A 24,807-nucleotide genomic window follows, 5' to 3' on the forward strand; every position below is an offset into this window, starting at 1 on the left:
ATGTGTTCTTTTTGGAAGTAACAATGAATTTATGCATCACTCTCTGTGGCCCCCCACTCATACTGCCCTTATTATTTACCTGTATTGTAGCCCCTTCCAAGGGCTGGCCATGGACGGTGATTTTTCCAGAGATTTCCAAGATACCAATCACTCTGGTTCTCTACCAAGCCCAGGACCTGTTGTCCTGTAAGACAGAGAACACAGATGTCTTAGAAGCAGCAACTTAGGTATTTTGGGTTGGAGAGTATCAAACACAAGAAATAATTATGCAGATCCTTATGATGACAGCTTGCAGCCACTGACTGGGGGCTTTCATTAACTGCTAGGTCCTGACCACAGTGCTTAACTGGCATTAATATATTTCATTCTTATAATTAGGCAGTTGCTTTTATTCTCTCCATTTTACAGAGAGGAGACAGCTTCCCAGAATAATTACCTTGTCAAAGGTTATCTGTCTATTTCTGATAAAATCAGAGTCCCCAACCATCCATCCATCTACTCACCCAACCATCCAGCCATCTATCTATGCATGCATGCACAGATGCATTTAATTCCCTACATCATGGGACATGAGATATATCTTTATGGCCTGACATACTAATCTTCAAGATTGCAATCTAATGTTTTCTATTGTATAATAATTTATTGGCTTTCTGCATATATATATATATATATATATATATATATATATATATAATACTTCAAAGAGTAAGGAATTATCCTTGTTTGATGAGATAAGAGCCAATAGGGAAGAGTCACCCTGTGACCAGTTCCTCATAGTGCTTCTGTTCTTACTACTTCTAAATTACATCCATCTATGTCAATAAGAACCATGTCAACATCATGTCAATGCAATAGTGTTATCTGGAGGGGTAAGTATTCTTCTTTTATCATAGTTGGCTTTGTCTCTGCTGTACCATAACATTTCAGATGTGTTAGGCTTGTACTCCATCATTTAGGGCTATGTTTCTAGGGTGTCATTAACCACATTTGGCTGTGTCTAGTGAGTGTAGTCCATCACTAAGAGATGTGTATCTGGATTATAGGTAGGACTGAATCTCTAAGCCTTCCAGTCACGTTATCAAACCTACCTGGTTTCATTTAGACATTCTAATATAAGAAAGACATCAGTAAAAGGTATATTAGAGGCTGGTGTTGGTGGCACAGGCCTTTATTCCATGCACTCAGGAGGCAGAGGCAGGCAGATCTCTGAGTTCAAGGCCAGCCCGGTCTACAGAGTGAGTGCCAGGACAGGCTCCAAAGCAATACAGAGAAACCCTGTCTCAAAAAAAAAAAAAAAACTGTATTAGAATTACCCCTGCCATTTTATTGACTGGGGAATGAAGTCCTCATACAACCAGTGATTAATGCAAATAGTGATGGAGCTAGTATGTAAGTCTGTATTTGTCTGATATCCAGATGCTTTTCTTTTCAAAGCATTAGTGATTATTCTCATAACAAATGTCTGAAGTAGGTATCATTAATCCCTAATTCACGGAAAGAGAAACAGAGGCTTAGGGACTTTAAATGATTTGCTAACAGTCACACAATTAATCATCCACAGCTAACCATGTGAAGTAAAACTTATCATGCTGTTGGTCAATCTGAGAAATAAAGAGCTGTCTAATTACATGAAAATCTAGCAGCATGCTAAGCAAACACAGAAATACTGTTGGAACACCACACTGGGTGATATAGGACCTCATTGGTTCTCTGAAATGATTGTGCAAAGGTTTGGTGTAATTTATAAGATCAATTTATTGAGCTGCTATCTAAACCATTATCATAGCACAAACACATAAATTAGAGGCATGGGAAAATACTACTGCCCATTTTGTCAATGTAGGTGATCATACACCAAACTGTAGAATCCCTTCAAAAAATGTATACTCAACTTAAAAGTGCAAGTGCCAATCAATACCTCATACAATAATGCCCCCTGCTGGCCTCTGTAAGCACTGCATTCACATGGTGCAATTGCATACATTCAAGCAACCATTCACACACATTAATCAAAGAAAGATAGGAAAATGTCCCTTTGGCATCTGGTAGTACCATGAAAAAAAACTCCCTAGTGGCCTGTGATGCCCTGTGGGTTCAGACTGCCAGCCTCCCCCATCTGCTTCCTTCCCGAAATGCTGTAGCCCTTGGTTTGCTTAGGCACTGATTCAGTCTGACATCTGCTGAGGATTTGCTTGGTATCAGACACTGCACAAAATATGAGAAAATTAAATACAAATAAAACTTAGTCCTTGACCCAAAGAGAGGAGGGAGATAAATAGTTATGAAGCAGTGTGATACTGAGTGACAGAAGCTCTATTAAGTTGGAGGAATGGGAAGCAGAGAATAATTGATTCTATGTAGAGTGTAGGGGAAGCCTGTCTGATACTGGATGCTTTTCCTGGGTCCATGTATCATGTCCCTTCCTGCACCCCCACCACATGCAGACCTCAGAGCTCCCAGCTCCCTTCATAGCTTTTTTGATACATACTGTTCAGTATTATCCATCTTGGACAGAAGTTCTTTCTGTTGCCTGATTTCAGGGTGGGTGAGACATGCACCCAGCTCAGGACTGAACAGCAACAAGAAAAGGTGACCAAAACCCAATCTACCATCCTTTTCTCTTTAATATTGATCTCTCATCTCCCTTCTCCTTCTCCCTGAATTCTTCATACCCTCACCATAATAGAAGCCAATTCAATTTTCCAATTTGTATTTCTCAGATTTATCCCTTTTCCTGATCCATGTTGCCTTCATCAACTTTCTCTGAATTGCTTCAACGTGTTTGTGTCTGATTACCTCAGAACAGCTTTTACTACTCTACTCTGATGATTTTCTTCCTTGATTAAATTCTCACATGCTCTTAGAGTACAGTATAGTGAGGATGGATAGATGAGATAAGATAAAAAAGGAATCTTACATACAGCCTATCCTTATCCTAGGCCACCTGAACTTGTGAACTCTGAGGCATTGAGTGAAATTGGATGGGCGTGGACTAGCTAACTTCTCTAGACAAGCATGCATAACAGGTGGGATAAAAACATCCAGATTCTATCCTCTAGCATTTACATAAAGTATACATTCCTTCTCAGGGGGCTTCTTTAATAAATCCATTAATTATATATTGAAACATATTTTCACATGTGTGTGGTATAGTATACGTGTTTACACGCACGCGTTTGTACATGCGTGCGTGCGTGTATGAATAAAGCTTGAAGTAGATGATGGATGTCTTCCTAGTTCTCTCTCTATAAACCCAGAGCTGGCTGATTGCACTAGTCTAGCTAGCCAGTTCTCCTCAATCCCCTGTTTCTGCATCCCTAGTGTTGGGCTTTTGGGTGGGCTGCCTCTCCAATCTAGCTGTTACATGAGTCTAAACCCTGGTCTTCATGCTTGCATGGACAATACTTTATCAATGGAGGCATCTGCCCAGCCCTATACATTTTTAAACACAGTAATCATATGCAAACTAGGCATTTGCTACTAATAACAAGTCTCCTAGGAAATATCACATGCATGCCTGGAAGAGATGACAAAGTACTTGAGTCTGGGAAGGGTGTGTAGAAAGGGAGCATGGCTGTAGGGTTTAGTTGGATAACAAGAATAACCTAAGAATAGCCTCTACTATTCTTTTTTTTTTTACCACAAAATAGCTATGGTAGATTATATTTGGTTGTTATTTTACTTTTTGTCTCTTTACTCATTGGGGGACCACTCTCAGCTCCTAAGTAAACACACACTTGTAGGCTAATTATTATTAATGAATGTCCGACATTAGCTTGGTTTGCTTCTAGCCAGCTTTTCTAAACTTAAATTATCCCATCTACCTTTTGCTTTTGGGCCTTTTCCTTTTCTTGCTTCTGTGTATCATACTTTCACTCTTACAGCATGGCTGGCTGAGTGGCTGGCTCCAGGAGTCCTCCTCCATCTTTTCCTCCTTCTCCTCCTTTCCCCAGATTTGTCATTTTATTTATTCTCTCTGCATGTCAGCACCACCTATTGTCTCTTCTGCCTTGCTGTTGGCTGTTCAGTACTTTATTAGACCATCAGGTGTTTTAGACAGGCAAAGAATCACAGACGTAAACAAATGCAACATAAAAGAATGCAACAAATCTTTGCATCATTAAAACAAATGTTCCTCAGCATAAAAAGGCAATGCACCTTAAAATAATATTCTACAACAGTCGATAGAAACTAGTTACATATTTCATAAGAGTTAGTAGATATAATTTTGAACATTCGCAGTACAAGGAAATGGTATCTGTCTCAGGTAATAGACATTCTAATGGCCTCATTTAATTATTAGACATCATATACTTGTATGAAATGGTTTATTTGACCTCATATATGGACTAATATAAATATAATACTAATCTTGCTATAGGGAATACTGAAAACTCATAAGAAGCAGTACCCAGTGTGTTTCCATTTCCAACAGTCACAGTGTGTAAAAAGTTCTCAGGGCATCCAAACTTATTTGTGACAGTTCTTGATATTGTCATCAGTTTTCCAAGTTAATATTATATAAATCTGTTTATTAAGGGTGTTGGGAGTGACCTGTTTGTCTAAAAACAAAACTGAATTCTTGTCAAGGGTAAGGTACCTTGACATTAAGACAGCATGATGAATTAAAGTATTACAAGCATAACAGATTCTGAGTTCCTGTTTTAAGAGTGTCTTCAAGAAGGGCAGCAAGATGGATTAGTGGGTAAAAGTGTTTGCTACCAAGACTGCTGACCTGAGTTCAATCCCTGAAACACACACCTGCAAGTTGTTCTTTGACATCTGTGCCACCATTCCCCCCTCAAAGGACTAAAAAAATGTGAGAGAAGAGTGTCTTTAAAAGAAATATCCTTTTTTTTTTTCCTTGAGTTAGTCTCCCAGTAACCTAGGCTCTCCTCAGATTCTAGTATAGCCAATAGTGACCTTGAACTTCTGACCCTCCTGCCTCTGCCTCTCAAGTGCTAGAATTACAGGTGGGCTGTGACACTTCAGATCAAACACAGGCTGTGTATATGCTATGCAAGTACTATACCAACTGACCTACATCCTCTGACCCACTAAATCAGCTTTAAATTACATAAATTAGATTATGTAAGAAAAATAGTGCATGGTTCATCTGTTGGATTACACATGGCCAGCTCCCAGTGCCTCTATTTATGACCTCTCTCCCATCACACAATATCCATGGGTCTACACATTCTCTCCTTACATCATGGCCTGCATAATTACTTCAGAAACTGCACAAGTACTAGGAATAGGGAACAACAACAGCAACAACAAAAAAACCTTAATTATAAGCTAAGGCTCAGCATTTTAAGATCTTGATTGGTGTTTTTTAAAATAGAATTTTTCCCATTAAAATTGCAAAGGCTCCCTGAGGAATCTGCCAGTCTATGATTTTACAGCTGTTAGTTATTTATAGCTGATACACACAATTGATCTCCTTGTGCATACCCACATACTCCATACAAGGTCTGTATTAATGACTGGTTTTAAATGTATTATAGGAAGTACAGAAACATTTCCATGGAGCAGAGAACTAGGACACAGTAAGAGCACTATTTGCAGATGATATGATAGTCTACTTAAGTGGCCCGAAGAATTCTACCAGGGAAGAGTGTCTTTAAAAGAAAGACAGCTGATAAACACCTTCTGCAACTTGGCAGGATACAAGATTACCTCAAAAAAAAAATCAGAGTAAGAAATCAGAGAATTATCACCCTTTAGAATAGCCACAAACAACATAAAATATCTTGGGGTAACTCTAATCAAATGGGTGAAAGAACTGTATTACAAGAACTTTGAGGCATTAAAATAGAAATTAAAGAAGATACCAGAAAATGCAAAGATCTCCCATGCTGTTGGATAGGTAGGATCAACATAGTAAAAATGGCAATCTTACCAAAAGCAATATACAGATTCAAGGCAATTCCTATCAAAATCCTGGAACAATTCTACACAGACCTTGAAAGGGCAATTCTCAACTTTATATGGAAAACAAAAGACCCAGAATAGCCAAAACAACCCAGTACAATAAAGGAACTTCAGTAGGCATCACCATCCCTGACTTCAAGCTCTATTACAGAGCCATAGTCCTGAAAACAGCTTGGTATTGGCACAAAAATAGACAGGTAGACAAATGGAATCAAATTGAAGACCCTGATATTAACCCACACACCTATGAACACCTATCTTTGACAAGGAAGTTAAAACTATACAATGGAAAAAAGAAAGTGTCTTCAACAAATGGTGCTTGCATAACTGGATGCTGACATGTAGAAGACTGCAGATAGATCCATGTCTGTCGCCATGCACAAAACTTAAGTCCAAATGGATCAAAGACCTCAACATAAATCCAGCCACACTGAACCTCTTAGAACAGAAAGTGGGATGTACCCTTGAACAAATTGGTACAGGAGACTGCTTCCTGAACATAATACCAGTAGCAAGACACTGAGATTGACAATTAATAAATGGGATTTCCTGAAGTTGAGAAGCTTCTATAAGGCAAAGCACACAGTTAACAAATCAAAACAGTAACCCACAGAATGGGAAAAGATCTTCACCAACCCCACATCTGACAGAGGCCTGATTTCTAAAATATACAATGAACTCAAGAAGCTAGCCGCCAAAACATCAAACAATCCAATTAAAAAGTGGAGTGCAGAACTAAACAGAGAATTCTCAATAGAGGAAGCTAAAATGGCTGAAAGACACTTAAGAAAGTGTTCAACATCCTTAGCTATCAGGGAAATGCAAATCAAAACAACTCTGAGATACCATCTCACTCCTGACAGAATGGCTAAAATCAAAAACACCAATGACAGTTTATGCTGGAGAGGATATGGAGAAAGGGGAACACTTCTCCACTGCTGGTGGGAATGCCAACTTGTACAGCTATTTTGGAAATCAATATTGAGATTCTGTAGGAAAATGGGAATCAGTCTACCACAAGATCCAGCAATTCCACTCTTAGGCATATACCCAAAATATGAACATTCATACAATACGGACATCTGTTCAACTATGTTCATAGCAGCATTATTTGTAATAGACAGAACCTGGAAGCAACCTTGATATCCCTCAAGTGAAGAGTGGATACAGAAAATGTGGTACATTTACACAATGGAGTACTACTCAGTGGGAAAAAAACAGAACAAAACAAAACAATGGAATCTTGAAATTCACAGGCAAATGGATGGCACTAGAAGAAACCATCCTGATCCAGGATTTGATTCCATTTCTCTTTTAGACTGATTCACTCTAATGTAGCCCTGGGTGGCTTTGAACTAATAGAGATCCATCTGGCTCTGTCTCCTAAGTCCTGGGATTAAGGGTTGGGTGCTACCACTGCCTGGCCTCTATGGCTGTGGCTAGTTTTTCATTCTGATCTCTGGGCAAGCTTTATTAGATCATAAGCAGTATATCACCCCAAGCCCAGAGATGCATGTGGTACACAGTGAAAGTCCTCTGCGCAAGTGGAGACTGAAGTCAAATAAAACTTCTATGATATCATCGCATCTAGTGAAGCTTGGGATGCTGTAAGGATAGAGTTCTAGCCTCTGGATTGTGTCTGGCAGAGAAACTCTTGCAATACTTCTTTGACTGCCGACTAATGCAGACAGTGCACTCCACAATAGTGCTGGAAAACAAGACCATGGGTTCTATGTAAGGCTGCCCATAGGAGGTCTGTGTCTATGCAATGGGCAAAGCAATCTAAGACAGTAATCTCAGTACTCCTGCAATGAGGAGGGTGCTTATGGACATGCCACAGTGGCCTTCACACTCATGGTGCAATGATGATGGTAAAGCACTTTTGCCCCATAAAGATAACTATAGCAGTCAGAGGATAAGGATAGTGTTTAAAAGTATCAAAATGCAATTTCCTTCTCTATGCACCCTTCCCCAATTACACCAGCCAAATTTAGCTCTCCTGCTGTGTTTCCCTTGCTTCTGAAACATGTCTTTTACTATAATAATGAGGTTTTATCAGTGGTGGGCATTGGAGACTCTCTGGGGAGGCTTACAAAATACACATGTCCAGCATCTTAGGAGACTTTCATTGACTAATTTTCTAAGTTTAGTTTGGAACAGATTTGTCTTTTTAATGAGTTCCCTGGGAACCTCAGTATCAAGGCATGTGGTTTACAAATACTGAAACACAAACACAAAATCCTGCCATGAATAACAACAACAAATGCTGGTTGAGGAAATGTACGTACACACAGTGTGTGTGTGTGTGTGTAAAATGAACTGGTAAATGGGGAAAATAGTCAATAAAGAAAATGTAGTGATAATTTTGTTTATAATCTAACAAATAAAGCTTGCCTGAAGATCAGAGAAACAAAGCAGCCAGCCACTAGAGAGTTCTTACTTCTACTAATGCTCAGACCAAATGGGTGATCCTGTCTTCAGACTGCATCCTCAGACTGCTGCCTCAGACTGGACTGCACTGAGTTCCTGTTTCCTCCTGCCTTATATTCCTCTTTCCACCCAGCGATATCCCTTCTTGCCTCCACTTCCTTAAGTGCCAGGATTAAAGGCAAGTCACTCCAAGTGCTGGGATCACCTTTATGTGACCTCTGTTTCTCTTTTAGACTGAAGCAATTTTGTGTAAACCAGGGTGTCCTTAAACTAACAGAGACCCAACTACCTCTGTCTCCTGAGTGCTGGGATTAAAGGTGTGTACCACCACTGCCTGGCCTCTATAGCTAACTAGTGTGGCTAACTTTGCACTCTGATCTTCAGGGAAACTTTATTTGCTAGATCATAAACAAAATATCACAACAAGAATATTTGTAAGAAAGTACATTCCGAAAGGAAAGGCACTCAATGCCTTGGCTGGGGAGCCAACACTTTATAAGTAGCATTGGTATTACTTTTAATGGTGAAAATGTAAGAAGAGCACACCAGGCTGTGCAAGAGCAGTATGTAAATCAAATGTAAAGACAAACCTCCTCCCCTCCCCATCAAGGTCATCCCCTTTCTAGGGTAGGAGCAAGAAGCTAGAAAACTCATCTGTCAGTCTGAAATCTACCATGAACCCTGCACCTCAAGATCCTATCTAGAGAAGTGTATTTGGAAACCCACCCTTACAGAATTCTTCAAATGTCAAGGACTATGGGTTTACTACCACCTGTACCCCCTCAAACTTATCAGAAAAAGTTTTGCAAAAGTAATGATAACTTAGTCTCCAAAAGTCTGTGTACAGGAATCAGCATATGTAGAACCTGTGTTTATTCAATGTGTTTTAAAAAGGAGGGCTAGGGAGATGGCTTGGTACATAAGAGCACTTCCTGAACTTATAGAGGACCTGGGTTTGATTCCTAACAAGCAAGACTCATAACCTATAACACCAGGTCCAGGAGATCTTACTATAAAACAATAAATAAAAGACCCAGAGACAGATATTGGTGTTCGACCTGAAGATCAGGGAAGCAAAGCAGCCAGCCACTAGCTCTTACCTCTAGCTCAGGCTGAAAGGGCTGATCCATGCAGGAGCTCTTCATCAAGTCTCAAACTGCTGCCTCTCCTCAGTGTGGCTGGAGAATCCTGAGACTTCAGTGTCTTCCTATCATCCTTGATACTGAGCTTTCCTATTTTCTGTGTGGCTGGAGAATCAGTGCCTGATACTGACTTCGCTCCTGTCTTATATACCTCCCAAACTCTGGGATTAAAGGTATGACCTCTGTTAATCTTTTAGACCCATTCAATCTTGTGAATTGCTGGGTAGCCTTGATCTCACAGAGATCTGTCTACCTCTTTCTTAATCCTAAATCCTAGGATTAAAGGTGTATACTACAACCTCCTAGCTTCTGGCTGCTGGGATTAAAGGTGTGTGCCTGTCTTCTATGGCTTGTGGCTGACTTTGCTTTCTGAATCCTCAGGCAAGCTTTAATAAATTATAAATAATATATCACCATATCTTACAACCTCTTATGGCCTCTGTGTGTTCCAACACACATGTGGCCCACATTAACTACATAGGTGTACACACATATACATAGAAAAAAATCTTTTAAAATGTAACAAGAAGTAGGGGGCAGTTTTAAAATAAATCTCCAAATTTTCTCACCACCATCCCTTTAAAAGACACAGTTTCTCTCACATTGAACAACCTGTTTGGGTGACTCATTTCTTTTTTTTTTTAACTGTAATACAGTTCTGTATTTTGAACACATATTAGGAATATGACACCTGTAGCTTTTAAAAGTTATTTCTTATTTTCCAAATAAAGCCTTTTTTTAGTGTTATCTTTTCTTTTTTCCAAGATCTTTTAAATTTAAATTAGAAACAATCCAATTTTACATATCAATCCCAGTCCCCTCTTCCTCCAGTCCGCCCATGGCCCCCCAAACCCCCCATCCCATTTCCCCTTCTGCTCCCCAGGGAGGGTGAGGCCAGTGACTCATTTCTAATCAATAGATTGGAATAGGGTTTATTCCATATGACTTATGAATTCAAGTGATTAAAAGGACATGTAACATCTGCCTGGTTCTTCCTTTTCTGTCTCTTTCCTTGTGTTTGTTCAAACTTGGGGAAACCCATCTCCATGCTGTAAGGATGCATCATGCCATTCTTTAGAGAGCCTCATTAGGGAGACATGAAGCTGTAGCAGCCCAAAGTAGCTAGTGAAGCTGTCTAGGTACCTTGCATGGTTAATTCTCCATCCTAAGTTGCTACATGACTGAAAGTGCAGAATAATCTGAATGAGATTTGCCTGGCTGAGTCCCTCTGGAATTTCTGTTTATAGAAACCAGGAGACATAATAAATGACTTGCTTTAAACTGTGAAGTTTTACTGGAATTTATTATGCATGAATACTTAAACTAGACAGAGTATATGAAAGCCTCCCAAGACTGTCAAAAATGAGCAGATACAATAGAGAAGGAATCAAATGGGCACACGTAGAAATGAAGAATGATGATCAGCTACCTTATCAACAGAAACAATGTAAGCATTTCAGAGAGTAGAATAAGACCACCAGCATTCTTGGAGAAAAAGGACTGTCACCACAATTTTGGATTTATTGAACACATGCCACCACATGGCAAATGAAGCCATCTGTCAGAAAATCAAAGCTGGATTTTCACAAGTAGCAGACATTTAAACACTGTACTTCAGGAAGAAGGGAAATGACCTCAAACGAAAAATCTGAGAGTAAGAAAAATGGGAGAGAACCAGGAAACAGCAAATGTATAGATCTGAACTTTGAAACCCTGACATGAAAATAAACAATGCTAACTAATGAAACTACAAGAAAAGCAAATTAGAACAAGCAGGCTTTAAATAGCCAAAGCAAGCACATAACTCAGGGAAGACTTACAAGACTTGAGATATTACTTCAGATTTTAAGTAAATAAACTTAAGAGTGGTCCTATAAAACTTCCAATCAATTAGGGGTTAAAACAAAATGAGATGGACTGGAGAGATGGCTTAACAGTTAAGAGCACTGGCAGCTCTTCCAGAGGTCCTGAGTTCAACTCCGAGCAACCACATAGTGATTCACAACCATCTATAATGAGATATGGCACCCATTCCTGGTGTTCGGGCAGAACACTTTGTACATAATAAATAAATCTTAAGAAAAACTGAAATGAGCCGGGCGTTGGTGGTGCATGCCTTTAATCCCAGCACTCGGGAGGCAGAGACAGGCGGATCTCTGTGAGTTAGAGGCCAGCCTGGTCTACAGAGCGAGTGCTAGGAAAGGCTCCAAAGCTACACAGAGAAACCCTGTCTCAAAAAACCAAAAAAAAAAAAAAAAAGAAAAAAGAAAAAAAAAAACCAAAAAAAAAAAAAAAAAGAAAAAAGAAAAACTGAAATGAGAAAGAAAAATCTATAATCAATCCAAAGACAGTAATAGAGGATAAATAAAGAAACTCCTGGAGTCTTATAAAGAGGTGGTGAGCTAATACAGGATAGAAATAACCCCAACCATGTTGGCCACAACAATCTTAGAGATGGACTCTATTGTCAGGATGAACACACACTTTTTCATTAGAAAAAAAAAGTCACCAATGTTCCACTTAAAAGAAAAATTTTGAACTAAAAAGATGGGAAAAAGAAATAAAAGGCAAATATATATCAAAAGAATGTGTGCTGAACTGGTAACAGATATGAGACTTCAAGATGAAGCACACCACTAGAGATGTTTTTCTGTGACATAAACTGAAACCTTCTCATAGTTTCTTAGAATACGTAGATTAAATATAATTGCTGCAGGTGCTGTCACACATCTTCAATCCCAGTACTGTGGAAGCAGAAGTGGGAGGATCTGTGTGAGCTCAAGGTCAGCCTGGTTTACATAGTGAGTTTCAGGGAATCCAGTACTGAAAGAGAAACAAACAAAAAACATCTGCAGTGACATCAGAATGTATTAGTTACCTAGGAATGCACCTATCATAACATTTGACAGATACTATGGTAAAAATCAATTGGAAGATATTTCAGAGAAGAAAATGAAAGATAGACTAACTACTATAATGACCACAATTCTTGTCAAACTGCTTATAGGCAGCTAATAAAATGTCAAGATCACATTATATGTACATACACACATACACATGAAACTGGACCAAGTTAAAGCAAAGGTAAAATTATGATTATTGAGCTATTATAACGTTTTATAGTTCAACTTTTAAAATTTTAAAGAAAGGGGATCAAAAGAGGGGAATAGCACTGCTAGGCACCCACACTTGCTATAAAGTCTACTAAGCCAAAGGTATTGAGGGATCCTCTTTGTCTACTTATTCTTTGACAAGCAATTGGAGGGAAGTGATTTGAAAGATTATGTTGTGAAAACTAGTTACCATACAGAAAGCAAGTACATATTATTCACACTAATCTGTGAATACATTTAATATGAATGAAGAGTTAAATAAATAAGCTAAAGCTTATTAAGGTTTAGAATGATTTATGGTGAGTATATTATGTGCATATTATGGTTATTTTCTAATATCAAGTATGAAAACAGACAAGGCATAAAAAAGCAACTGACAACTACAAGCCTAACAGTTTGGAACTGCATAGCATGTGAAAGACATGGGGTAAATGGAGAGGGATAAATTGCAATAGGGGAAGTTATAAAAGCTTAGTATTTAGAACAAATAAAGACAACTCCAAATCAATAAAGGAAACAATGGCCGTAATGGTTAATTTTAATGACCAACTAGATAATTAATGCCAATGAATAGGTGTTAGAAAAGTCAGAGTATGGCTCTAGATAGTTCTCTGGCTTCTGCTAAGTTGTGATTCCTTGCACCCAAATACACTTCTGCCATGGTTCCCACCATGATGTAATCAGCTGGGGAGCCCTTACCAGAGCAGAGTTCATATGAACCCCTTACTCTTGAAACCTCCAAACTATGAGCTAAACAAGTCTCTTTTCTTAGAAGTGACCTGCCTTAAATATTTGACGATAGTAAATAAAAGCATATAGTAGCTCCTGCCACACCCCATTTCCTAATTCTTTATCTTTACAATGAAAACCATGTGTGTATGTTTGTACATATGTAGTCCTATTGCTTCTTTCTTTCATGCTTGAACACAAGTTCTTGAGGGAAGCCTGTGAATCAGTGATAACTGCATTTCCTTGGAGAAGTAATATGTAGAATATAGAAATTCTGGAAGAACATGGTTGTTAGAAGCCACTTAGATGGACTATGAACTTAACCTGTAATCCCAGGTTTTTCTCCTTCTGATTGATTGCTTGACACACACCAAATAACACTTTCTAGGAAAGAACAACTTCTAACAGAAAAAGCTATAAACCCTTCAGGCCCAGCTCATTCTACACTTATTTTCCTCTACATGACCCTTCTGAAGTTAGTTTTTCCTATTGACACTACTTTTAAAAATCATTTCTATCCATTGTTTCAATACTCTGAGTGTGTATCTTTACAAGTATGTCCATACGCACATGCACATATGTGCATGTATGTGTGTAGGCCAGAAGGCAATGTCTGGTGTCATTTTTAAGGAGTTATCCACCTTATTTTTTGAGACAAAATCTCTTAATGGCCCTTTCTGTCCAAGTAGTTCAGGCTAGATGGCCAACAATGCTTCATGGACCTCCCTGAATGCTCAGTTTCTAAGTATGCTTTACCATTCTTGTGAGTTCTGGGCATTAAATTAGGTTCCCTTACTTGCATCCCAAGTATTTTACTAAATGAGCCCTTTCTAAGCCTTTTCATAATTTGTAAATAGTTCTATTCCTGCTTCTATTATCTTTTACATCCTCCATGAGGTAGGGCATTGACTCCAAGAACAAAAGGAAACCAAAACTTCTAGAAATTCTCTTCCTGTCTTCACCTTTCTTCTCACATACATCTTGCCACTCACTCTGTACCAGCTGTTTATGACCCTCAGACCAGTGTTAGGATCTTCCTCGGAAAGAATGAAGAGCACAAAAGAAAGACTACTCACAGGGGTATGGTGATTATTTCTCAGTCCCCCAATGTCATGTGTTATTTTCCAGATTATTTGTGCTTCTTTGACTTCATTTGTTCCATAATCCCAGATTTTTATTATAGTTATTTTTTAAAGAGACAGGACCCAGAGAGATGGCTTCCAGGGTTTGTTCAAGAGATTCCAGTTTAAACGCAAATAGGTGAAGTTCAAGTTTCATTAAGTAGATGTGTTGATATTATGGGAAAGTAAAGAACAGAGGACCAGGTCATTGTGTCCTTTGGAACATACCATCACCTTCAATGAATTATGCACAGAACTACTTTCAACATTGTAATATTTAATTCATTGATTTTATTGTCAAATTAAAAGGTACTGGTTCCAAGTGACATTTAGTGAGACAGATGGTAGTGGGAGTAGAACCCAGACTTCATTACTTGGCATTTGCTTTCTGGATAATTTTAATGATACATGGGTAAAAGGGTAGAGGGATGCAGTGTACTCTTGGTTCTAGCATCAGTATTTAACATTAAAGTGTAACAGAGGCTTACTCTTCAAATCTCTCTTCCTATGGGTATTGGCTGAAACTAAAGAAGAATGTGATTATAATTTCTTTGTTTATGAAGAGTTTTTGAAGGGTCATCCACATGTACACTTACATTGATAGGTAGTTTTCCTAGATGTTGTAGAAGAAATCTTTTAAAAAAAGGATATATCTTGGAGGCAACGTCGGAAAGATTACTATTGAATGAATAGTTTCATAAAATGTGATGTTGGTTTGTACCTTGACATCAAGATGCTAATATCTGCTTTACTTTTTCTTTTAATCTTGTCATTGCTTCATCAAGTCTTTACATCTTTGTTAAAAATTCCAGAATCAATATCTTCAGTCCTAGTAACTCCAAGGAAACCACATCTGGACTTCACTCCCCTTTCACCTCCTATATCCAAAATTTCAGCCAGGCTTTCAGTGAAAGTCAACATTTCAACATGACAAACACCTCGATTTCTTAACAACACTTTTAAAGTATCATATTCTCTATCCTTGAACTCCATGATGAGTCAAAACCTAATCAATACTTCCTTTAGAAAAATGTAGCTGCTTTTTTTTTTTAAATTCTTTGAGGAGCCTGCCACCCAGCTCTCAAATAAATATACAGAGACTTATATCCAGCCTTAGCTTGGTTTGTTTCTAGTCAGCTTTTCTAACTTAAGTTATTCCATCTACTTTTTGCCTCTGGGCTTTTTATCTCCCTGTATCCTGATGGGGGATGTCCTTCTGTGTATATGTATGTCTTACTGGTTGATAAATAAAGCACTGTTGGCCAATAGGGAAGCAAGTTAGGTGGGATTAGGAGTGAAGAAGGATTCTGGGAAATGTAGGAAAGAGACAGAGTTGCCATGTGGTCCTGGAAAGAGAGGATGCATGCTGCTGGCATCCTCAATAAGTCTTTATAAAATATATAGATTAATAGTTATGGTTAATACTTAAGACAGAGCTAGCAAGTAAGAAATCCTAGTCAATGACCAGCAGCATTATAAATAATATGACTCTCTGTGTTATTTGGGGGCCCTAACATGGTGGCAGAACTCAGCTGGTGGATAGAGTTATAGTTACAATATACCTTTCTTTCTTCCTTACTCCATGGCTGGCTGTGTGGATGGGTACCTGGTCCCTGGTGTACTCCTCTCCTTCTCCTTTTCTCACTCCTTTTCTTCTTGATCTTCTATTTATTTATTCTTTCTGCATGCCAGCCTCACCTACTGGCAGTTTGGCTCTTTTAGAGCAATCAGGTGTTTTACATAGGCAAAGTAACACTGGTTCACAGAGTTAAACAAATGTAATATAAAAGAATGCAACACATCTTTGCATCATTAAACAAGTATTCCACAGCATAAATGAATGTAACACATTTTCAACTAATATTCTACAACAGAAAAAGTAAAGGATGAAAAGTTATCACATTAATTGAGTGCTTCCTGGAACAGATGTACACTTTCATTAATTTTTCAAAGCAGGTCTGAGATGTGTACTTTAGATCCAATTGTACAGATGAGGAAACTGAAGTTGAAAGCATGTACTGCTGGTCCAAGGGCATGTAGCTACAAAGAAGCAGAGCTGGGACCACAAACAAGGCTTTCTGGACTACATAGTTGGTTCTCATTCCTTCCCCTTCCTGTTCCTTGAAAAGTCTCAGGAATTCTCTTCTACAGGTGATGTATGGGTCTCCTGCAGTACTCTCACTTACACTTTTCCTTCAACTTGAGCTACTACATTATAAATCTTCCTGCAATACCATGTCCTAGGACCCGTGTTTCATTAATTAGAAATCACAGTATTATAAATGGACTGACAAAATGAAGCTAGGCCCTTGCTTATTGATGGCTCCAAGTCTAGACTCCTTGGCTTGTCTTCAACTTGCCCAAACAACCTCCCAGTAGATATTCATCAGAATAGAGGGAGGAGTCTTCTGTGTTCTGTGATATTTTAGAAACTGTTCCTTCTATTGGAAGGTTTCCTCTGTGTTAACACTCATACAAGTACCTATTGGCACAATAAGGCTGCCATCACTGAATGCCTATGGATTATGTGCTGTTGCCAGACACATCTCTGTACACTCCTCTCACACTCTTTCACACACTGTTAGGCTGAGTCCAACCTCTTCTACAAGGAATTTTCTACAGGCAGAGATCATGACTTGGAGGCCTTGTCCCTGCTCTGGCAAAACCCACACAACACAAGACTCCATTTTGATTCAGTTCCACAAATTCCCTTTGGGTAAAACATTCTATAATGTCATAGAAACACTCCCAATGGAGCTAGATCAGTTGTTATATTGTGTGTTAATAATCTGGTCCCATCTACTGTGTCCCTGTGGATCAGTTATCAAATGGGCTGTTTGGAGGTCTATATTGGCTAAAGCAAGTTCAAGTGATTTACAGCTATAATGGGGCACAACGACACTTAAGAGAGTTTCTAAGAGTGAGACTGATTCTTCAGAGTCCAGAAATAATGGGGACTGCAGAGATAGCTTTGCAAAAAATAACGCATTTTGCTCTTGTAGAAGACCTGTGTTTAGTTCCCAGTACCCATACACACAAGCTTATAACTAACTGCATGTAACTCCAGTTGCACAGAATTCAACTCAGTTTGGGACATGAAAGCACATGGCACCCATAAATTCACTCAGGCACACCTATACACAAATGCAAATAAAACAAAATAATCAAAATTAGGGTATGGGGACATGGCTTGGTGGTAAAGTACTTGCTGTATAAGCATGGGGCTCTAAATTCATTGACTCTAGTGCTCATATAGTCTAGTGGTTGTGACAGACACATATAACCCTAGTACTAGGGAGATGGAGACAGGAGGTTCTTGCAGTTACTTGTGACTAGGGTGAGTGAAAGTTACTGCTTCTTGTGCTGTTTTTCTGGGATTTTGTTTTTTACTTTTTTTTTTTAATGGAGAGTGATGGATGTCTCTACAATTTTGTTCAAATGACTGCAGAACCTGGAAAAGCTGTTGCTGCTATTGATGCATAATATACTGCCATTATTGGTCTTTTTATATAAAAATATATAAATACATAAATCATTATTAATAAAAGAAAACATTTAAAAAGAAAAAAGAAAGTTACTGCTTCAAAGAAAATAAGGTGATTAGTGACAGAAGATATTAAAAATTGATCTCTCTCTCAGACACACACACACACACCTATACACCTTAATGCACATAGTCACATATGCATGTACATAAACATACACACAGAGTCCAAACGCATTCTTAGCAAGTATAAAAATGGCATCAAGGATATATAATTATTAAGATTAATTTCATGTACCATGCATCTGACCAGATCCTCCTTGTAGCATGCAATATTTCCTTATCTATTCTTTCCCATCAAAAATCTTGTGTCTCAGTCACCATCTTTCCCCCAAATGTCCCTTGCCATTGTTAAGTACAACATCATTATATATGCCAATATACACCATGCTGCATAACTGGTTTGAATCCCACAGGCTGTTCAGAAAAGTCTTCCTCTTGAGAGGCATGTATCTCCTCCACTCCATTCCCCAGCAGAAACAAAAGTAACCCGGGAGGGGTGGGTACCTCAAAGCATTAGGCTGGTGTGATGACCAATTAAATATAGGAATCAGAGCTTGTGTCAAGAGTTGGCAGAAGACTATCCAATCACTCCAGCCAAGGTTGATTTGGTGCCATAAGTCATATTGAATTTCATCTTTTGGTTTGTTTTGTATTTCCAAGCATACCTTAAGCTGTTTTCAGACTAAGATTGCAGTTAATGCAGACTTCTCAAGCTCTCTACAGGAGATCACATACAGAGAAGGGAAGGGGGGATAGAAATAGACAAGGAGAAAGATTTTGAAAGGTGGTAGAAGAATGCAGTAGTATCTTACCTTTTCCTAAATACTTTGCAAAGTTCTGACAAAGCAGCTTTCAAGGACCACAGTAGCAACTGACTCTGAGTAGGCATTTGGAACTTGTTGGACGCAGCATACCTGAGTGTGTGTGTGTGTGGGCAGAGGGGCTTGTGGGTGCACAGATGTACAAGTGTGTATGAGTCCATGTGCATATATGTACATGTGTGTGGTCAGAAGACAGCCTTGAATGTTCTTCAGGTGATTTATTTATCTATTCATTCATTTATTACTTATTTGAGACAGGGTCTCTCAGTAGCTTGAGTCACCAAGTAGGCTGACTGGCCAGCAATCCACAGGCATATGCTTATTTCCACTTCCCCAGGGCTAGGAAAATAAATGTATGTCACCAAATCTAAGCACTTTTCACTTGGGTTCTGGGTACAGGTTCCCTGTATTGATCCATCACCCCAGGCCCTAGATCAGTTATTTCTGAATATTTAAATGATGAACTCTCTTGCCTTACCTGGAAATGAGTGGATTCCTAGATGTCTTTTTTTAATGGCAGAATAAGGAAAGTACAAAGAATAAGGCAGAATAAGGAAAATCAAAGTGATTTAATAAGCCCATTTTAACAAATTGCAATTATACTCATAATATCTTATTTTTATGGTGCCCATACAAAAATATTTCCAAATAAATGCAAAAAGTTAGAAAATATTTGACATATAAGTGGGAAATAGAATAAAAAAAATAAAATGCAGCCACCATTTTAAGGTTAAAAGTATTTGTTCTCCATATGTTCAACTATGTTCATAGCAGCATTATTTGTAATAGCCAGAACCTGGAAACAACCTAGATGCCCCTCAACTGAAGAATGGAGAGAAAATGTGGAACATTCACACAGTGGAGTACTACTCAGTGGTGGGGGGGGGAGCAATGGAGCCTTGAAATTTGAAGGCAAATGGATGGAAACTAGAAGAAACCATTCTGAGTGAGGTAACCCAGTTACAAAAAGAGAAACATGGTATGTACTCACTCATATATGGTTTTTAGACACAAAGCAAAGGATTACCAGCCTATAATCCACACCGCCAGAGGAGCTAGGAAACAAGGAGAACCCCAAGAGAAGATTGCATAGTCCAAAGAAGGGGAGGGGGCACAAGAACCCCTGAGCAAACTGGGAGCACAGTGGGGGAGAGAGGAAGGAGGTACAAAGGGGAAAAGGGGAGAGGGAGGAGAACAAGAGGACTGAGACAGGGGAGGCATAAAAGAGGGCAAGAAAGGAGATGCCTTGATAGAGTGAGCCAGTACAGGTTTGAAGAGAGGTCTGGCACAGGGAAAATGTTAGGGGATCCACAGGGATGACCCCAACAAAGAATCTAGGCAGTGGTGGAGAGGCTGCCTTTGATGCCCTCCCCTACAATGAGATTGATGACTACCTTGGTTACCATTCCTAGAGCCTTCATCCAGTAGCTGATCGAAACAGAAACAGGCCATACTCCTGGAATTCAGTTGTTGAGAGGGAGGAGGGATGAGCAAAGGAACCAAGATTGTGCTGGAGAAACTTGCAGAAACAGTTGACCTGACCTAGTGAGGGCACGGAGACCCTAGTCGTAAAGCTGGGGAACCAGCATTGAATTGAACCAAGCCCTCTCAATGTGGGTACCAGTTAGGAGGCCAAGACAGTCAGTCTATGGGACTTCTGACAGTGGAGCCAGTGTTTGTCCCTAGAGCACAAATGGACTTTGGGAGCCCACTCCACAGGAAGGAGGGCCTGGGCCCAACAAATGATATGACAGACGTTGAAGGTCCCCCATGGAGGGCCTCACTATTCCTGGGGAGGAGGTGTTGGGTGGGTTGGGGGGGAATGGGAGGATGGGAGAGCAAGGAAATGGGGGGATGGATATGTAATATTGAGTGCCTCTAAAATAAAATAAAATAAAATAAAAAACCCAAAAAACCAAACAAAAATATTTGTTCTCCTCTATATTTATACCCCTTTCTAGAAATATGTGTCAGATATTCCACCAACACACAACTTAAAAGCTATATTTTTACAGTTTTCTATGAAGTAGTTCTCAATATGACTTTGGGAGTAGTCTGGCCTGATTTCGCAAATATCACAATATCACAGAACACAGGTTTAAGAGAAACTTCAAGGTCACTGAACTGGAATAATCTCTTTTGCTCAGACATATAGTACTGGCTGCTGCATGTGGTCTGTCTTCTGAAAGGTAGCATAGCTAGATAGATGACTTAGATCATACAGTGGCTACCACACCATACCAGAGCTTGGAACCTGACCTCACCCACCTCCTCCTGCATACTTAGGCGCTGAGATGACCTTGTGATCCATGTTCTTTAACCATGTTTCTGAAACTCATACACCAGCCAGAATTCATGGTTTGGAGAGGTGTGATTAGAATGTGCTGTCATTTAAAAAAAAAAAACATAAGTTTCCATTTCTATTTGTTCCCAACCTTCATCCCAAGGCAGTAATTAGGTTGGGAACAGTGATTAAACAGTGTTCCACAAGGCCCTAAGAGGACAGAATGAGAGAGCCCCACATGGGTGTCTGACGGTGCATCACAAAGGCTAGGGAAAGTGTCGCAGTGAGAGTTATTAGGCTGGAATATCCAGCTAGGACCACTCCTCTCTTTCCAAACCCCACCCTCTCAGAAAAACCTTCCCTGAAGCTTCCAGCTCCCCAGTTCCCCACCTCAAGCTTATAGTTGGGCACAAACCCACCTTGTGGAGGACACATAAATGCACCACACCTACAGGGTATGTAAGCCCCCTCATATAGAACAATGTGATGTCTCTCCTGCTCCATACCCCCCACTTCATCTCTGTGGGCTGGAGGGTCACCCAGAAGTGCTTTACTCAATATACCTGGTCTTGTAACTTTAATTCAGCTTGTTCTGGCTTATTGCATCAGCAGAGAAATCTTTTATCAGGGTATAGAAACCTCTTAAGAGTCAGTCTCAATCCACACCCTATGCTTCCTCTTCCCCTGTGCAGCACTGTGGATTGAACCTAGGGTCTCATACACAAGAAGCAAATATTCTACCTCTAAACTATAGCTTCAGTCTATGCTCAGGATCTTCTTTATCAACATCCACGGCAAGCTCCAGTGATACAACTTAGGCAGGTAGGGAATGGAAAGGCTTGGGGCTGCCTAGCACACAAACAAATGGCTCCTATATGGCTGCCATATAAACTTGTCACGGGGTCTTTATTTTTTTCTCAGGTGATGTAGAAATGGATTTTCTTAGAAAAAGTTTTTACAGACATGAAAAAGAGCTAAGGGATGTACTATAAAGTGCAGGTGTCAAATTCCTCTGGTAATAGCTGCATTCTTTAAGGAGTATGCTAATTCTCAGAAAAACCACACCTGGGTCTTGGGACACCTGGGCAGATCAACGCATTTTTTTCCTTTTCAGCCTAACCAGGAGGGGGTCAACAGACTGCAGTTCCTGAGAGTCAAGTAAGGAAGGCAGACCCATTCCAAGAAAGTAGGAATTTTGACATCTGCAAAGGGCTCTTTGTTGAGAGTTTCTATTTAATAATTGAGTCCTTTAAAGAAACGTCAAAAGTTTCTCTGTTTTGAAACCATGCTTACTTTTTCTTTGTGGATCAAGGGAAGCTAAGGAAAGAAATTTGTCTCTCACTGTTGCAGACAAGATAAATGACAGATGCTTGTCCATGGAGGATCCAATATCATGCAAAAGGAAAACATCTTTAATATTCATGCAATCCAGCCACCAAAGCTCTGTAGACAATCCTAGTCCTCTCGCTCACTGGAATGAGTCCACATTCAAGGTATGAGGTACAAAGGGCATGGCTAACTTTGCATGTAGCCACATCACAATTTTTTGGTAATGAATATAAAATTAATTTATGACTCTGATCTCCATCAGACTGCTGAATATCCCCCAAAAGCCATTTCATGGTATTAAAAATAGTACAAAGACATAAGGGACCCATGCTTTAGTCTGTTTCCATTAGTGTAATGAAATGCCAAAGGCTGGTAAATTACAGTGAAAAGATGTGTGGATATCTCATAGTTCTGAAGTTTAAGGATCTGCATCTGGTGATGATCTTCTTGTGGGTGGCATATGGAGGTTTTCTGTCCTTATGATGACTGTATCTAATCTCCATTTCCCAAGGATTCCAACTTTAAACACCACAATGATATTAACACCTAAGGAAGATTCAGCTTCAACCCATATCTTATCATGGCAACTTCAATTGTCAGAGACCTGAAATAGTCAGTCTCAGGCTCCATCAAGTCTCTGCACAATTTCAAATCATGTAGTAATATCTCCTGCATGCCTGTGAGGAGAGAAGCCCTCCTCTAAATCCATGACTCTGACCTTCTTCAGGGTCAAGTTTGAACCCAATTTCATTCACCCTAAAAATACCAATGATGTTTTAATTACAAGTTCAGTGGGCACTGGGGAGAGGGAGAAGGATATGACAGGAAGTAGGAACACAGACAGCAGCTGCCTTTCTCAGAGAAGCTGCTCTTCAAATGCTTGTTGACTGTACCACAATTTGTGAATTGGTTCACAGAACACCTTGTCAGGAGCTACTGCATGCAAACTGGTTTTGGTTTCCTCTTCCAAGCTTGCAATGCAAACTCGAATCTCTTCAATGTATTTATCCACAGAGGCACATTTGTTTGAGTGTGTTTCCAGGAAACATTGTTGTAATGCAAAATCTGATGAGATCATCCCCAGGGGAGAACTTCAAACAAAGTGCCAAACAGTGGAATGTGAACATGCTGCTCTTCTAATTGCAGGTGGATGGAGAGGGCAGTCAGTTCTTCTAGGGTGCAGGGTTTTCCAGCTAGCTACCTGTGACTCTGGTCAAGTCAATTAACCTTCTTAAACCACATTTTTTTCATTGCTGAAAACACAATGAATCACCACAGGTTTCCTGAGAAAACTAAATGAGATACACCACAGAAACACAATGCCTGGGAGGAAATCAAGTAGGTGTTTGATGAGAGCCTATCTCTTTTCCCTTGTGACTTTATATGGAACCCTGATCCTTATACTACAAGGTATCAGTAAGAGCTTTGTGAGTTACATTCTAGAGTTTTTTTTTTTTTTTTTTTTTTTTTTCAAGAATTAGTGTTGGTTACTATGGGACTTTGGCTTAAACCAAAAAGTGCAGGGAGTGACTCTATCAAGGTATTTCCAAGTCAGTAGCAATTACCTCAAGAAGTCTTATAATTTACTACTGTGTTCCTAGGGACAGGGTGACATTTCTTTGATTTCTTTACACTGGATTTTGGAGTTATTTTTTCTTCCAGCAAGCAGGTAACCTGAAGAAGCAAGGAATAAGTAATGACATGTGATTTGTGGCCAGGAAAAAGGTGACTTGTTGCTTGGGTGTTCATTGTGTGAAGGTGGGTGTTGTCCCACGACACTCACATAACCTCTAGATGATGCCCTGGGATTCTGTCTGACATTGTATTTACTAGACAGTCCTAATATTGGCCCTATCCTCTACTAGTCATGATACTTTTTCAGAATATGACAAAGGTATTGTTTGGTAACCCCCCCTACTATTAAGGATATAACCTGATTAGTTCAATAAGTGATGCATGAATGGTGGGCAGATGGATGGAAGGACAGTGGACAAACAGAAGGACGAAAAGGAAAGAAGGGAAGACTCATTCTCAATTCTGGTCTAATATAACAGAAACAGCATCTTTGTCCTTAGGCAGTCACTTTTGTAATCTACAGGTCTGGAACAGGACATGGTTGCAACAGGTAAGTGACTGAATAAAATAACTCAAGTAACCATTTTGAAAACTCAGTAAGTGATAACTACTCACTGACAAATAAATTTTTCTGGGATTACTTCCAATGATTATTCCACAAAATTAGTATGCAGTTTTAATGTTTGAACAAATGAAGATGAACAGTGAAGAGACAAGAATATATGGGTATGAGGAAGAAGCATCGGGCACAAATCTCCATTTCCCTGCCCATGTAACGG

The 24,807-nt window shown here is 39.4% G+C and overlaps 1 protein-coding gene across 16 annotated transcripts in view; it reads right to left on the reverse strand.

The window, feature by feature from the left end:
• The window catches only part of Large1 (LARGE xylosyl- and glucuronyltransferase 1), a 520,809-nt gene that overhangs the window by 123,674 nt on the left and 372,328 nt on the right, over window positions 1–24,807 (reverse strand). For 15 of the 16 annotated variants that reach the window (XM_035442501.1, XM_027410534.2, XM_027410533.2 and 12 more), the window contains one exon: window positions 80–184. The exons of the other annotated variant lie outside the window; for it this stretch is intronic. In XM_035442501.1, coding sequence (XP_035298392.1) covers window positions 80–184 — 105 coding nt within the window. The remainder of the gene's footprint in view (window positions 1–79; window positions 185–24,807) is intronic. 16 annotated transcript variants of the gene reach the window in all.

This window comes from Cricetulus griseus, chromosome 3 (assembly GCF_003668045.3).
Source record: "Cricetulus griseus strain 17A/GY chromosome 3, alternate assembly CriGri-PICRH-1.0, whole genome shotgun sequence".
Taxonomy (NCBI): Eukaryota; Metazoa; Chordata; class Mammalia; order Rodentia; family Cricetidae; genus Cricetulus; species Cricetulus griseus.